Here is an 18065-nt window from a genome sequence, read left to right on the forward strand (position 1 = left end):
GATACTCTACCACTGAGGCAGTTGAAATATTCAGAGAGAAGATGACATGGCATGTACATCAGCAAGCAATGACAGTCTCAAGCACAGCATTTTGCAATGGGGAGCTTTTGGGGGGGGGGAAAGAAGGGAAGGGCATTTGGGCAGTTCGCGATTTACCTTCAGTAATCGTGTTATGTTGTTAAGATATAACCAATGAGTTAGTCACGGAGTTGTTATATTTACCTTTAGTATGCCCAATCACCTTTTAATATTTCAATGTAAAAATGTTAAGTATGCCTAAAAAGAACTACAGGGGTGCACACCCCTGCACCACTCTTCTGTGTATGAGTCTTCTCCGGCACCGGCATGAACACCAGCAGATACACACTCAGTATAGCTAGACAACCCTGGTTATAGCATACACAGGTTCCCGAGATAGAAAACATACCATCATACACCCATTAGGCTAAAAACCATGGAAATGTTTCTCAGGCATCAACACTTTATATCCTGTCATTTTTTCTTGCCCCCCCCCCCCCCCCACAAAAAATTTTTTCCCATTCCATATGAAGCATACTCTGTTACCAATAAAATGACATGCTTCACAACTGACAGTATTAAGGGCCCAGGTGTTTGTTGGTTTGCTTGGTGGGAAAATATTAAATATGTTCCTCCTGCATTAATTTCATTTTTAACAACAAATATGAATTGCTACCAGACACTTATGAGAAAAATGTGCCCAAGAAACATTTAATTATTTTTCTGCAATCTTACAGTTATGAGAATGAGTACAAATGAAAGCTGATATATGAATGAAGCTGAAATACTTACACAGGTTGGAATGATTCTCAGGCGTTCCTGATAAATATAGTGGCAATATTGGTACAACTGTTTCATTTGTTACAGTGATCACTGCTTTTGATGTTAACTATTTTGTATTTAGAATCTGGCTGGAACAGGTCCCCAGCAACCTATGCTGGTCACAAGAGGTGACCACATTGGTTCGTTTGTTGCTTAACGCCGCACTCAGCAATATTCCAGCTATATGACGGCGGTCTGTAAATAATCAAGTCTGGACCAGACAATCCAGTGATTAAAATATCATGAGCATCGATGCTAGCAAATGGGATTGATGACATGCATCAACCAAGCCTAACCACCCGATCCCGTTAGTCACCTCTTACGACAAGCATAGTCGCCTTTTACGGCAAGCATGGTTTGCTGAAGACCTATTCTACAGGTGACCATATGGATCGGGCGGTCAGACTCGACTTGGTTAACTCGGGCCTCATACCCAGCACGGATGATTGTTCACAATATCAATCACTGGATTGTCTTTTCTAGACTCGATTCATTATAGACCGCTGTCATATAGCTGGAATATTGCTGAGTACAGCTAAACAAACATCGAATGAATAATTCAATCCCGATAATGTGAAGATTCTAAAACCCTGAATAACAAGGCACCCTTGTCTGTCCATAAATCTACCTAACTAATCAATATCTATGTACAGCCTGGTTGAACTGGCTCCGCACAGCATTATGCCCTGTCCAGACACTGATCTGTACATGTCAAACAGATCATTAATGTACTCTGATCATCAGCCGTTATAAAATATAAAACACTCATAACCCACCTGGAAACATGCATTGACAAATCGGAGTCGTATATTTCGCAGCTGATCGTAATCCAGATCCATTTTGCAGCTAAGCAAATGTCAAACACATCTGGCTGTAAGTACTCCAAGTAAAGATTTTTATCCCCTCAGGTTTTCCAAGACATTCGACACAGGTGAGTAAAATCCAATTAGTGAGCAGGTAGTGTTACTCGATCATTTGATACCACGTTGAACTGCCATTTGGAGACTGGTGACGTGAGCTCTCTGGGCAACGACACACGTACATTTCACTGTGATAGAGACAAGTGTGAGTGGGTGCCACCGTGCCCAATCTACCGTAAAGGCTCTTGTGACGCTGCAGCTAAGATTATTGATCTAATCCACTCTTCAAACATAGCCCAGTAATAGGGAGAGGATCGCGCCCCGGGCACCACATGACTGTTATTATGACATTGTAGGGGTATATTTGAGATGGCCAAAAATCATATTTATTCAAATTTATTGATATATTCCTCTCTGCATATGATTTCATTAGCAAAACTTAAATGGTTATAAAGTCACAATCACAAGGAGCATGGAATCTGGGAAATGTTATGTTCTTCTCAATCCTTTAACAATTATACCTAAAGCAGAATTATAGATTAACAATAAACACATGAATAAATACTTCAAGAGGCAGGATGAATTTCTCTTAAAACAACAAATCACTAAAATTTCAATTTTACTCAGTATTTCATCTGTATTGTATAAAAGTGACAGAAATTCTCTAAGATTCAATTACCAGTAAGTTATTATTTTTGGGGAGGCATCACACTAGCAGGAGAAAATCAATTAAGTTGTATAGCTGTTATTGCATGGTGTTAATTACGCCTGTACAGCTCTGTCAAGGCATTGTTCAGAGTCAGAGGCTGAGGTAACACTGCACCATTCAAGGACACCCCGAGCCACAGCTGACAAACAGGACCAGCTTACCTAATATTTCAGTGAAATCAATCTCTCTCTTAAATTTGGGTTCGGATAATGAAGTATGGCAGGCCATTGTTGGGTTGAATTCAAGTAACTAGCACAGCCAGCTTGGTCAGTCACGGCTGTCTGATGTGCCAGGGTAGTGATCACAAAGGGATCTGAGTACTAAGACTATCATAACTGTCATTTGAACAACATCGACTTGTGATATTTGTGAGACAAACTCCCTTGAGAATGGGCCCTGACAGTGAAGCTGCTGTTGATGTGTACACAAAGTAATATTTACCACCTGATCATGTTGTTTGTATTTAAGTATGCTGTATGTATGGGTGACTGGGTTAACAATTGGTCAGGTGGATATGGTGACAGTAACTCCAGGTACAGGTATTGTAGTGACTTGTACAGGTACAGGTAAATAGTCAGGTATTGCAGTAACTTCTAGTCCAGGTACAGGTAAATAGACAGGTATTACAGTAACTTCTGGTCCAGGTACAGGTAAATAGACAGGTATTGCAGTAACTTCTAGTCCAGGTACAGGTAAATAGACAGGTATTACAGTAACTTCTGGTCTAGGTACAGGCAAATAGACAGGTATTACAGTAACTTCTGGTCCAGGTACAGGTAAATAGACAGGTATTGCAGTAACTTCTGGTCTGTTCTGAACAGCAGTTCAACACAGATCTACATTTGAAAATCACAGCCTCATCCCACTGAGCCCTCAATGTAAACCAAACAAATCACAAGACTGTATTAATGATTTCGTAGCTGGACAAGACATTTCCTGAGTACTAAGACGGAGAGGGGAGTGAAAAAGCTACATGAACTTCCTGTTGTATTTGCAACAGGATGCAAGAGTGGAGACGAGTTCCCTGGTGTTATCTTTGCTTATTTTGATTTGACGTCTACTTATTTCTAATAAAGCTATGATGGCGTCTGGGTCAAGGGTATACATCATAGAATAGAATGGTGAGATGATACACTGTATTATCGAGAATGTGGATCTGAAGATTCCCAATGATATTCTACTAAAACTCATGTGCACTAACAGCCATTAACTAACAAAATGGATACTACTTAAGCTCTTTAAGGATGTCAGATATCATTGTTAATTAGTGAGTGAGTGAGTGAGTGAGTGAGTGAGTTGGGTTTAACACCACTTTGAACAGTATTCCAATCATATCACAGCATGTCAGCTTAATGATGGAGGAAAGCGTGAAGTGATGCAGGTCTCAAACTCATTGCTCTGAGATAATCCACAGCAAAACACTAAATTCCAACTACAAATAAGGCCAATAAAAAACAAATCTGTTAAAATATGTAAAAAAGAAAAATTATTCCTGCCTGATATTAATTCCTTATATGCAAAGCAGGATTTCAAATATCATTGCTCTGAGCTAACCCAATACAAAATACTAAAATCCAACTACAAATAAGGCCAATAAAAACGAAGACAGTTAAAACGTATAAAAAACGAAAGTATATTCCTGCCTACACATTACATACGTGCCAGCCACACGGCCGGCCCTGGCCACACATATCAGGTGTGTAACGAAACCCCATGTACACCATCCATCAGTCTGACAGCATCAATAGCGTGAATCAACACCACAGAGAAAGGCCAAAACTCAACAAAGACCGCCGCAAGTCGGAACAAATCTACAGATTAGTGGACTAGGATTACAACACAGGTCCTACGCATGAGGTTCCTACCCATAACCATTCACACTCAAGTAGTCCATTCAGAGTCTCCATTCAAGTACTGGATAGCTTCACTGTCCGAAATAGCTGCCTGCCCGCAAGGCCGTGGCTGTTAACATGTCATTCAGGACAGGCAGAAACATATTCCTACCTGCTAGCTGTCTAATACTAAATATCATCACTTATTGTATTTATTTTGACAATCGGTGTAGATATACTGTTCAAAAAGAAATTTATTGTTAAAAAAGAAATTCATGGCCATTTGCAACTGAAGTTCTTTCCTTGTCATTTCCTTCCTTGAATAATTTTTTAATTTGAAGTTTACACGATATACGGCTTTTCCATAGGCAAGAGATCGGTCACATGATGGCCATTTTCACGTCTTGTAGTAGTACTTGATGTAAATGTATTACGACACCTGTCATTGTGACTGACTTACTGGGGGAGTTCTCATCAGACATTTCTCATCTTATGAGGATATTATTTGAATACGTTTGTTGTAAAGAAACTACAAAAATTGTTCCTGTGGAGCATGTTGATCATACATATGTTCACGTCACCTCTCGTTTTGAGGAACTATTTTATTCCGCGATACAGCTGGTTGTTGTATGGCTGTCAGTGTAAACATAAAGTCACACGTACTAAATATTGCGTATAGATCTAGATCCTTTGAGGTAAAAAATAGTGATACAAAAAATTATGATTATCAGCTCCTGTGTTCACAAACTTTAAAAGAGTGAGAATAACTGCTTCTAGTCAGGAAGCCAACTATTGAAGAAGACAATTGATCATTTGTTTGTATCCGACTGTATAGCATGTATTTACATTAATGTGGGTGTAACTTTCAAGAAGGGCTAGTTACATATATAGGAGTCACTAGCCTGTCTGGCTTATTCGGAGTAAGAATTATTTAAGCAGGTTTGACCAATCACTGAGCACTGGACTGATTGAGTGAGTGAGTATGGTTTTACGCCGCTTTTAGCAATATTCCAGCAATATCACGGCGGGGGACACCAGAAATGGGCTTCACACATTGTACCCATGTCGGGAATCGAACCCGGGTCTTCGGCATGACGAGCGAATGCTTTAACCACTAGGCTACCCGACCGCCCCTGGACTGAATGAGTCTTTATGGCTGATTGGACGGAAGACATGAACTGCTGGGCGAAAGAAAGTACACACCTGAAAATATGACGACCAAAATATTACAAATGTTATCATATTGGTATTAGGCTGAAAACAGTAGCCAAAACACAACAAACTTGAGGTCCAAAACACAACTATGACACCCGTATCAAATACATCACCATCAAATAACCATTTCCTGTTTGTTTCATTTTTAGCTACCATCAAACATGGGTGTCTACTTTCTGTTGCTGTTTAGAGGGCTCATGAATTTCATTATTCTTTCAATGAAATGTTTGGTACACAAGGTAGTCAGCATCTGTACCAAAATATTGAAAGATAAAAGAAGTTGAAATTCCTATGTTAACTAGGCATTCATTGAAACAACAGCCTCTAAAATGACATTCGAAGATGCTGAAGTTTACTGTTCACTGAATTCCATAGAGACCACAAAAACCTTTTCATTTTCTATCTATTTTCTATTTCGACTCACACAGACATCCTTGGAAAAGAAATATATTATTGCTTTCATGTGTATCTTCCTCTTGAGTGAGTGAGTGAGTGAGTGATGTTTATTGCCACTCTAAGCTGTATTTCATCTTCCCGCCAACACAACAGGCCCAGGCAGAAATTGTTCTTACCTGAACATGGAGGGCTCATAAACAATCAAGTTTGATAAATAGAAGATAGATATCATTATTGAACAAAAACACTGACATAAAGTTATTGCATAGTCAAAAAACCTATCTATCCTAACTTGCAAAAAACAATATTGGTTTGTAGGAACACCAATCAATATTTCAAAATCTCCAAGCAAACACACAGCCATGACACATACACACATGCACACATTTACACATTGTACTCAAACACACAGCCATGACACATTTACACATTGTACTCAAACACATCCATGACACATGCAGACATTTACACATTGTACCCAAACACACTGCCATGACACATGCACACATTTACACATTGTACTCAAACACATCCATGAAACATGCACACATTTACACATTGTACTCAAACACAGCCATGACACATACACACATGCAGACATTGTACCCAAACACACTGCCATGACACATACACACATTTACACATTGTACCCAAACACACTGCCATGACACATGCACACATTTACACATTGTACTCAAACACATCCATGACACATACACACATGGCACTCAAACACATCCATGACACATGCACACATTTACACATTGTACTCAAACACACAGCCATGACACATTTACACATTGTACTCAAACACAGCCATGACACATTCACACATTTACACATTGTACTCAAACACATCCATGACACATGCACACATTTACACATTGTACTCAAACACATCCATGACACATGCACACATTTACACATTGTACTCAAACACATCCATGACACATGCACACATTGTACTCAAACACAGCCATGACACATACACACATTTACACATTGTACTCAAACACAGCCATGACACATTTACACATTGTACTCAAACACAGAGCCATGACACACACACACATTTACACATTGTACTCAAACACAATAAAACATCATGATAAGTTTATTAACTTCCAGCTTGAACACAGTGACATTCATCACATCCACTGGAAGCATTCACTGATAACTGTACAGCCTTTGAATCCTCCAACACAGGGAGGAAATTACAAGCTGGCCTTTCTTATAGGCCCTGGAGTCGGTTGTTGAGCCAGTAATCTCCTTACAAAGACCTACAACTCTCACTATGATGTACGACAGTCCTTTATACAGCGGTATAACAATGGCTAGGTATATTAGATCTGCTCCTGTGGATACCTATGTGATGACCATGTCGTGTGGTACGGACATTCATAAGCAGTGAATGTCATGTTGAAATGCTTGTATATTTCTACATATTGTGGGTAGTGAAGTGAGTTAGGGACCAACCAATTGATATTTCACCTACAGTTGCAAAACCAGATACTATTTTAATTAAAACACATCTTGCAACAGTGTATATATTGTGGTAGACAATTTCATTTTTTAAAGTCTGAAGCATACCGTATCCAACGTAATAAGCGCCCTGCTCTAATAAGCGCCCATGGCGATATTTGCTAATATATTGGCTTGTGAACAATCCCAATTCCTTCCGATTGGTCAATGTACACAATACTTTTTTATTCGTGTATAATACGCACTCTTGTGTTATATGCACCCTTAATTATGGGCAATTAAATTCTGGAAAAATATATCTTTTGTATCATTTCAGGCTATCAGCATAAACCATGAAATTTGCTATCTTTCAACTCTTTAACCAAAATTTTATTCTAATAAGAGCCCCCTATTTATAATTTTGAAAGCGCCCTGGGTTTTTTAACCAGCCATTATGGTTCCAGATATCAAACTGGCAGCTATGCATCCTCCCATTACACATTTGTGTAGGGCATGTATTGCACGAAGACCAGCATGAACATCGCTCACGGTGCGGTATTCAAGATTCCAGTTGAACGTCATTCGTTTTCAAGATCTGCACTTTGAACCTATCCACAACACACACACACATCATCTGCACAAGGCCTTGGATATATTCAACAGGGCGATGGACCTAATACAGACAACCTCTTGATAAACTTAGAGTTCCCTGAGACTCTCAATAAAGCAGTGGGTCAGGCAGATATAGGAAAAAAAGCAGATTTGTCCTTTTGTAGAGTATTTTAAGTTGTAGCAGGATCACGAGGGGTGTTTCATGTGTCCCGCTGTTAAGTATAAAACCTCATGAGGGACGAATAAAACCCCATGTATCCAGCAACAATGAATTTATCTTGCATACATGTTTTAATATGACATTGTAAAAGAATTAAAACAAATTCAAAATTGATAGGAAACAGCTGGTTGATTGAGCTGAGGTTAACTTGTGATATGCCATGGGAACTTTCATTGACTTGGAAATAGTTTTGTTTCGAAGCAAATTACAAGGGATTTATTCTGCCCCTCAGAAATCCACATGCAGCCTGTCTTGCTCATGGCAGGGTATAAGTGATTTATTCTCCCACTGAGAAATTTATTTCCCTCCAATGCGGGATGAATAGTATTTTATCAAGATCACGTAGACCAATCAAATCTCATCATTCTGACATGGAGGTAGGATAATAAACAATGTTGGGCTCATCATATTCCCAATGTGGGGTGTTATGTGTTTGCAAATTTGTGGTATTTGATGAGTGGAAATTGCATGTGGAAAGTCATAACACATAATGTTTATCAACATTGTAAGTACAAAGGTTATCAGCAATTTTCTGAATAAATCTCTCTCTACATAGCTTTGAGACAGACATGTCAATCAGAAATGCTGTGACATCATATAACATATGACTGACGTCACATGCTTCCGTGATAACTGACCCTACTTGGTCAGCAGAATGTGGAAAAAGACTAAATGGAAGTTGTTCTGATAAACATATTGATCAAAATTAATATTTTATTCATGTGGTGTACATTTCACCAAACTGATTGTAACATTTTTCAAACTAGGGATTCAGATGAAAAAATGGACTCATTTGCAAAAGATTTGCAAGGTTCATTGCCATTTAACCCTTATTCAACCAATCCAAATGCAGCACACGATCCCATTTGTGAAACTAAAAGTGTGTAGAGAGTTTAGTACTCACATTCCTTTGACCAGCCCACAATGTGAAACTAGAAGTGTTTGAGAAGTTCTGACTGTACTCACATTCCTGAGGACCTGAACTTGCTGCAGGAGATCCTCCTTGAGTTGTCTCTCCCTTGCGACCTCCACTGTCAGCTCATTTAGCCTCTGCTTTGTTTCCATTGTGATCGCCTCCTTCTCACGACGCAAGAACCATTCCTTCTCAGTCTCCAGAACCTGCCGCTCTCGTCCCACTGCATCCCGCACCTGCAGTGGATGTAGAGAAGGAACAACTCACACAAATATTCTCCAATATTCCACACAATCTGTTCTGTGGAAGAAAGAAATCACAATCACATTCTGAATCCATTTGGTCGTAAGGGACTGACCTTTCAGTAATATCAGGGCCACATCCCACAAAGCAATTGTATGGCTATGATTGTCGCAAATCTATCAAAAAGTATGGGAGTTACGATCGTCTTAACGCTAAGACCACTTTGTGGAACCATGCCCTGGATTTTTGTTAGATCAGAAACAGGATACTTTTTCAGTCACAGTTTCAACAAAAACATTTTTCTTCTCTAGATGCAGGAGCTGGACAATTTAGATTTCTTTTACAACATAATTTGTTCCGGACATTCAGCTAACAATTACTCTTTTTGTAAAATCTTGGGCCAAAAAATTTTGTGTCAGCATTTTCTGGAACAAGTTTTTTTCGTTTCTTTATCCCAAATGCAGCACCAAGCCATCCCTTTTCACACCCCCATGCCCCAGAATATCAAATGGTTGTTCTCTAAGCAGTGCGTTTCACTGTGGCATGTTTGGAGAAGAAGAAGTCATATATAACATGTAAAGCCACTCAAAGAGTGTGTTCTTCACCTGCAGAGTTATCTCCTCCTGGACCTTGAACTCCGTCTGCTGTCTCTCCTCCTCCAGCCCCTTGATGAGGTCCTGCAGTCGACACACCTCCTCATTCTTCTCCTGGAGGAACACACAGCATGACTCACTTGGAAGGAGGGCAAGTAACCTGATCCCTCAACTAAGGTCCCCCGGAATAGTGAGTGAGTCGGGTTTTACGCCGCTTTTAACAGTATTCCCGTTATATCACGGCGTGTCAGCTTAATGTGGGAGGAAGTGATGCAGGTCTCAGACGTTTACCACTTTGGTGAAACCCACGAGCACGGGTATGGTGCTGACAAACCTAGAAACATAATCGGGGAGAACCGGGATTCGAACCCACAATCATAGGTTTCTGTCGTGCCCAAGGGACACAACTCTGCACAGCGAATCATGACTGTGCCACCTGTGCCCTGGAATATGTTTACAACAGAGGATCTAAAAATTAAAGCTGATGGTTTCTTTTTGTCGGTTTATCTCAGTATTTACCTTGTTTTCTATTTATATACTAGAAAACAGTACAGTTGGTAGAATCTAGTGCATAGTTATCTTGTTGTTGACTCGTTATGCTTCAATATTTCAATATTTCTATGGGAAATGACAATCAGAAAAGAATTCTGGATATAAAATGTCATCTAGACAAATAGCCCTGAATAAAACATGACAAATAGAATAAAAGCTAAGTACAAACTGATTTGAATGTTTCTTAAGAATTAAGTCCTATCTTCAGCAGCAATGTTCAACTTACAGCCAGCAGGGTGGAGTGTTCAGCCATGAGGACCGACATCCGCTCATCCGCTCTGCTGGAAGCATCTCTCTTTTCCTGCTCCATCTCTGACCGGCACATCTCCAATGCCTGCTGCTTCTCCAGAAACATCGACTCACGCAGCTTCATAATCGCACAGTCCTACAGCACAGCAATGTAGTGAGTTTGTGTGAGTTAGCTTTTACAGTGGTATTAGCAAAGTTCCAGCATTATGCTGGTGCTGAAAGGAATTTGGCTTTACACATATCACCTATGTGGGGAATCGAACCCAGGCCATCAGAGCGAACGATTGCGCAAAGTAACCCAAACTACCCCAGAAACGTAATGAACTCTGTATGGTCTAGTTGGATAGACAGTTTGGGACAATACAATATGAATAAACTGCAGATAACTTTCATATCATCACAGTATCAACCTGCTGTCTGGTGTATAACACTGCACTGAATGTTTCAATATCACAATTCCATGAACGATAAGTGATTTTAAATTTCAAATATGCAGGAAATATTTTGTAAGATCTACTTTAATGACGGAGTGAGTGATTGTTGCTTTACTCTGCAGTAAGCAATATTCCATGGTGGCTTGCAAATAATTGAGTCGGGACCAGGCAAATCAGAACTGAAAGCTAATAACAGCAACAGCCTGGGCCATCATGAAAATGACACACAATCACCAAAGTCACAGAGGCCTGACCACCCAATCACCTTAAAGGCAGCTCTAATGGCAGGCATGAGGAACTTGGGTGGAGGTGAGTTGAAAGTGATTTAACATCATGTTCAAGATTACAGCACTTATATAGTGACATGCATGCACATGTGGCAGTGAAACTTAAAACAGGTATGGTACTAACAAACCAAGGGTCATAATCATGTCAAATTCTGGATTCAAGCCCATGACCAGTGGATCCTGGTAGCCAAGGTCCATAAAGATGAACCACTGGGCCACCGGTGCCCCTCTTTCATGGTTTAACATTTGTACAGATACATCGTATTGATCGCATGATGAACTGTGTTATCGTTTTGATTAACCAATCAGATAAATTTGGTATCACAATCCAATACATGTGCAAATGAGGTCACCAAGCAGGAAATACTATAATCTCCATACACTGATGCAATGCGAGCTTGGTCAATAAACTATTGACTAATGTGTTCAATAAGTTTACAGATGTGTGGATTTTTCGGTGGACAAACATGGCTGCAAGTCATTTGGCACTATATGAAAAATGGTGCGGTTCATTCAAACGTTGTACACATGTTTCTAAAGTTACTTCATTGAGAGCAATTTTCATCAAGTTTTTATTTCTAATATGTACACAATATGATATGGAAACACTCACCTAATAATATCTCTATTTACATATCTCATTAAAATCAGATCTTTTTACTCCGATACCATATCTCTCTGAATGAGAGAATTTATGGATGCCAATTTCTTAACTCAACGTTTCGGAGTATATGCTTTCTCCTTCATCACATGAATGAATGCTAAGATGCAGAAAGCATCTATAAATACAAGTAAGAACAACAAAAGTAATAAGATAACAAAAGGTCAAAACTTAACAAGGGAAGCCAACAGTTCATTAAGCACTGATTGGTAATAAGCAATGGACAAATGGAAGCCAACTGGATTAATTAGCCTTCATAGGGGGTTAATGAGACAGATAGATGCTGGTACAGATTATCTAAATCAATAACTCCCAGTCACAAGGTAGATATGTTTCCTGGTCATGGTTCATGTCTCTTGATGTCAAGGGCCTCCTGTAGTTTTCTTTGACATCAGTTGTTGTTGGTTGACAGGACTTTGAAAGCTTCCACATGATGGTATGGTCTTTGTGATTGATTATGTTATCTGAATTTCTGAAATGGTAGATTTCTGGTCTAGTTTGTTGACATAGGTTGGATGTTCTTTCAGTCTGGTGTTGCAGGAGAATCTGGCATGCACGCAAGATATATATACATTGGAGATCCCCTGTATCTATGGCCACCAACACATTGGAGATCCCCTGTATCTATGGCCACCAATACATTGGAGATCCCCTGTATCTATGGCCACCAATACATTGGAGATCCCCTGTAACTGTGGCCACCAATACATTGGAGATCCCCTGCATCTATGGCCACCAATACATTGGAGATCCCCTGTAACTGTGGCCACCAATACATTGGAGATCCCCTGCATCTATGGCCACCAATACATTGGAGATCCCCTGTAACTGTGGCCACCAACACATTGGAGATCCCCTGCATCTATGGCCACCAATACATTGGAGATCCCCTGCATCTATGGCCACCAATACATTGGAGATCCCCTGTAACTGTGGCCACAAATACATTGGAGATCCAGAATTCATTCACCTGATGAAGGAGTAAGCATAAACTCTGAACACTTGTATTCCTCGTAATAAAGAAGTTGTCATCCATAATTCTATCTCTTATGCGTATCACTTTTTAACATCATTCAAAGAATTGATATCTCTTTGCCTTAAAATTTGAGGATACCTCCACAGATGGTCCCATCAGGTTGACCCTGAGTGGTATTTGACCGCCCAATCTCAATGATGGATGCATGGGTGCTTAAGCCAATCAGATGTCAGCTTTCTAAAACAATTTGGCTCAATTTCTCTTCCCCAAGATTTAGAAATTTCCATTTCAACAAAAGAGAACAAATGCAGAACATATATATGTCTTTGATGGTAATCCCTTTTGGGTGTAGATGCCACTGCACTCAGAAACAACAGGGTGTATAAACCATCCACAACAATGTAAAGGCGCACCTTCATTATCTACACCAAAGGTCAATTTTAGCTCGTTTTTGAGATACAGAAATCAGATATGCTGGTCTGAATGATTCGATCACTAGTACCAAGAATTTAGAAGCCTCGACAAGAATTATCTGTTCGGAAAGTTCACCTGACTTGAGCACCTGAGATCTTCACAGAGAGAAACTGTATCTGAGGAAAAGATCTGGTTTTAATTGTCTATTTCCATGACATGTAAGCAACTGCAAGGCAACAATGCAAACAAAGATTAGAACATCCCCAAGCAAGTTGACAAGCACATATCAGAGACGGAATACAGACTTGGAGGGATATACACATGCAACAGGGACGACATTATTGTTATTTTGTTAAAGGTATTTTAAAATGTATTTTATCATTTTATTCAATGCAATAATGTAAAATTAAACACTAAGGCTTCTCCCTCTATATTGGTTTTGGTATCTGAAATACAAGGCACTTGTACAAAGCCATGACATTAGTTATAGCTATGTAAACATGATTTGGGATTTCTCTGATTACAATTTGGGAATGTTTACTGATATGAGCTGCATCACAAGCAAATGTCATCTCTAAACTGGTTTATATAACTGTACTTGTAAATTCCACACACCGCTTATTACTGATGACAAACTGAAAAAGATTTTGGATGACATATATAGAGGATATCATATGAGTGTTCATGTCATACTATGTTTACGACACGAGTGTCTAAATTCCAGTATTCCCGAGCTGACGGCAGAGGGAAATACCAGAATTTAGGCACGAGTGTACCGGGTACCTATAAGGACAGCAGTGTAACCACAATTTGTTGCACGACATCAACAATCTGCAGCTATGATGTCGTTTCTAGTGTGACGTCATTCCAACCTCACGTCACAATAAGATTTCAATGAAGTCAACGATGCCATCCGGATGACGGAAACAATACACTGTTGTCTCATGACATGTTATGACCCAAGTGCACATATGGTTTTTATGAACTGCATTATGATGATGCTATTTTCTGGCATGCCTAAGGGACAACTCTGCACAACGAATTGCAGCGCCTTAGATGACTTGGCCACACGTGCCTCCTCCACTATGAATGAAGGGCAATTTTAATACAAATTGATAACTTTGCTTACAGGCAATGGATTCGAAATGAATCTGCAGTGTTAGTAAAATAAATCATACTCCCAGGCAGAAACAGGTAAAAACACCAGGAAGGGAAACAATAGGAACTCAGAAAAAAGTATTTTAAGCAATGATATTGTATTACATGTCATGACATTACAGCAGACACATGAGCAAGGGAAAGTATATATATGTCAGTTATAAGTAGCATTGAGGAGATTATATAGGGACAATTAGAGATTCACCAAACAAAATATTTTTCATTCAAACAAGTAACTTTGACTTACTTTCCAAATATTTCCAGACTAGAAAAACAAAGCTCAGAATCACACATCTACACTGACCTAAGCCATCAGGGCATATGGTAAAAATGTTACATGCAGAGACAAGTGTAACAAAATACTGATACATATGTTAGACACATCGAAGCTTAAATATGCTGTAATACATCAAAGCCTCAATCATCTATATCAATAATGGCATAAGCAAACAGTATATATGAGAGAAAAGTTAAAAACAACTTGGCTACAAAGAGACAATACATGGAAAGAGTATTTACAGATCTGTCTGAGAAGAAATAAAGGAAGAGGATTTCTAGAGGTGAGAAACTTTTTCTGATGTCTTCCTAGAGTTAGACATAGATAATAGCTAGTTTACAATACAGACAAGCAAATTCATACAAACATTGGATAGTGATATATATTGTTACGGTCCAATTCAACAAAGCATTTTAGAGCCATGACGATCGTAAGCCTATGCTTAAGTATTGGAGTTACGATTATCTTAGCGCTAAGCTTGCTTTTTGGAATGGTCCTGGACACATCCTTAGTTTAGTGCAGCAGCTCTAGAAGAAGCAAGAGGCTCTGGTACAGGCATGTATTGTTACACTAACGTCTACACAGCAGCATCCTTGGAGTAGGAAGGGCAGACAACTCACCGTTTCTTTCCTGAGAGTCTGGAGGACTCGCTTGTGGTCATCGGCGATGGCGTCACGGGCATCCTTCTCCTTGGCCAGCTCCTGCTGCAGCTCAATCAGCTGATCTCTGTGGTGGGTCAGAGGTCAGCATCAGCAAGCAACACAACAAAGCTGGCATCGTAATTTATTTTTTGTTCATGTCATTATGATATATATTACACATTTATCCTTTGAAATTGATTTAAACATGTCCTAAACTACTATTTCTCATTCACATCAGGGGGCATATTGGTGTAGCCTTGTGGTTAAAGAGTTTACCTGTCACAGGGCCCAGGTTCAATTACCAATATGGGTACAATGTGTGAGGTTACTGCCCCAACTTGCGACTAGCATCTCTCACCTGACTCTGAGGTCGCTGTCGTCCTTCTTGTTGAGCTCATCCTACACCTGCCCCAACTTGTGACTAGCATCTCTCACCTGACTCTGAGGTCACTGTCGTCCTTCTTGTTGAGCTCATCCTGCACCTGCCCCAACTTGTGACTAGCATCACTCACCTGACTCTGAGGTCGCTGTCGTCCTTCTTGTTGAGCTCATCCTGCACCTGCCCCAACTTGTGACTAGCATCTCTCACCTGACTCTGAGGTCGCTGTCGTCCTTCTTGTTGAGCTCATCCTGCACCTGCCCCAACTTGTGACTAGCATCTCTCACCTGACTCTGAGGTCGCTGTCGTCCTTCTTGTTGAGCTCATCCTGCACCTGCCCCAACTTGTGACTAGCATCTCTCACCTGACTCTGAGGTCGCTGTCGTCCTTCTTGTTGAGCTCATCCTGCATCTGCCCCAACTTGTGACTAGCATCTCTCACCTGACTCTGAGGTCGCTGTCGTCCTTCTTGTTGAGCTCATCCTGCACCTGCCCCAACTTGTGGTTGAGCTCCAGCACCTCCTGCTGCAGCACCTTCTTCTCCTGCTCTGCCATACGCTTGTTCTCCCGACTCTCGCGCTTGTACCGCGTCTTCATCTCCTCCTGTTCACGACTCTTCTCCTGCAGACATATCACCACACACATCAGTACATAGGAGTACATGCTATCTCTTCTTAGAACATTTCTCATATACTTGGGATTTACTTGAGTCCTATTTTTGAGTCCTTGGGATTCTCAGTATTAGCTCCAAGGCATGAACATGGGGATCCGAGGTTGGTGACATGTGGCATGTTTCATGAAAATCCAATAATTTTACTGATGGCATATCACTGCACACACTCAGGAACCTAAGCCTGTTATAGTTTCGGATTTCAATGTTAGATTGACGAAAATTGACAACTGACACCCACAACATTGAGTGTATTTTCTAACCAGAAACAAAATGTCAGTTGTATGTTATGCAATCTACAATTCTGATAAATATAAAGTTTCTATAAAGTTTCAAACAGCCATACATTTTTGCTTTGTACAGGACCCATAATTAAAATTTGTTGCATCCATTTTCAATTCAACCTTGCATTTACACTAGGACTTTAGAAATATACCCCTTTTGGACTTAGCTGCCTCCATCACTTATCATTCATTGCTAGACATCTTACTGTTGTTGGGTGGTGGATTAGTCCAGTTCCTAAAGGCTTCAGTCATCATACTGAAGGTCTAGGTTTGATTCCCCACATATTCATGGTGTCCTATGCTGTGATAATGCTGGAATATTTACTAAACACTGCGTAAAACAACACTCATCACTTTCTGTTTTTTATTGTCTCAAATTACTTACCTGTATAATTTCATCCTTGCATTTTTCCATTGTTCTGTAGGCAGCCTCCAGAGACATCAGTTTGTTATGGACATCGTCCTGGCTCCCCTGGGTCTCCTCCATCCTGCCCATCAGTGTCTCCACCTCCTGCAGCACAAACATCACATACAGGGGCTGCCCACACCAACAATGTACATGGTGACTACTCAATTGGTTTATTCATGTATGGGAGGCCATAGGCCCATGTACATTTCAGTTATATATAGTGACACACAATTGAGGCAATTTACATTGAAAAGAAAACTAAGGGTATAATATCAACAGGCACAGCATACGTCTATGGTCTCTGTTTCTGAAAGCTGTAACAAAATATTCTATATATCAAAAAATATCTTACCGTGTTAATAATACCTTAATTTACAAGAATCATAAATTTTCATCTTTCATCTCTGTTTGTTACAATCCAACAAATGCTGTCTAAAAAGCTGCAAGAAACAATTAACATCACCAACATTCTGCTCGTGCCACACATAACCAAATCCATAAATGTCGAGTAAATATTTAACATGAGTTGCCCATGTCATTCCACGGTGACTAAACGTGACATTAAACCAGATTTCAACTCAAGATATGTATCAATTAAAGGGGAGATAACTCACATCCTGCAGCTCTTCCTTCTGCATCCGACTCTGCTTCTGCTCATTGAACAGCTCGTCCTTGGTCTGTTCCAGCTGCCGGACCAGCTCGTCCCGCTCCAACTGCATGCCCTCCGAACTCCGCACCTTCACACGCAGGTCCGAGTTCACTTCCTGTACTGCCCGGAGCT

The 18065-nt window shown here is 40.1% G+C and overlaps 1 protein-coding gene across 14 annotated transcripts in view; it reads right to left on the reverse strand.

Moving 5' to 3' along the window:
* Positions 1 to 18065, reverse strand: part of LOC124138722 (trichohyalin-like) — a 147268-nt gene that overhangs the window by 42344 nt on the left and 86859 nt on the right. For 13 of the 14 annotated variants that reach the window (XM_046505547.2, XM_048396185.1, XM_046505553.2 and 10 more), the window contains 8 exons: positions 17899 to 18063; positions 17261 to 17386; positions 16364 to 16542; positions 15523 to 15628; positions 14873 to 14890; positions 10673 to 10831; positions 9907 to 10008; positions 9112 to 9294 (listed from right to left, as the gene is read on the reverse strand). In XM_046505547.2, coding sequence (XP_046361503.2) covers positions 9112 to 9294; positions 9907 to 10008; positions 10673 to 10831; positions 14873 to 14890; positions 15523 to 15628; positions 16364 to 16542; positions 17261 to 17386; positions 17899 to 18063 — 1038 coding nt within the window. The remainder of the gene's footprint in view (positions 1 to 9111; positions 9295 to 9906; positions 10009 to 10672; positions 10832 to 14872; positions 14891 to 15522; positions 15629 to 16363; positions 16543 to 17260; positions 17387 to 17898; positions 18064 to 18065) is intronic. The other variant, XM_046505548.2, reaches the window with a different exon arrangement.

Source organism: Haliotis rufescens, unplaced genomic scaffold (assembly GCF_023055435.1).
Source record: "Haliotis rufescens isolate VD_foot unplaced genomic scaffold, xgHalRufe1.0.p SCAF_15, whole genome shotgun sequence".
Classification (NCBI taxonomy): Eukaryota; Metazoa; Mollusca; class Gastropoda; order Lepetellida; family Haliotidae; genus Haliotis; species Haliotis rufescens.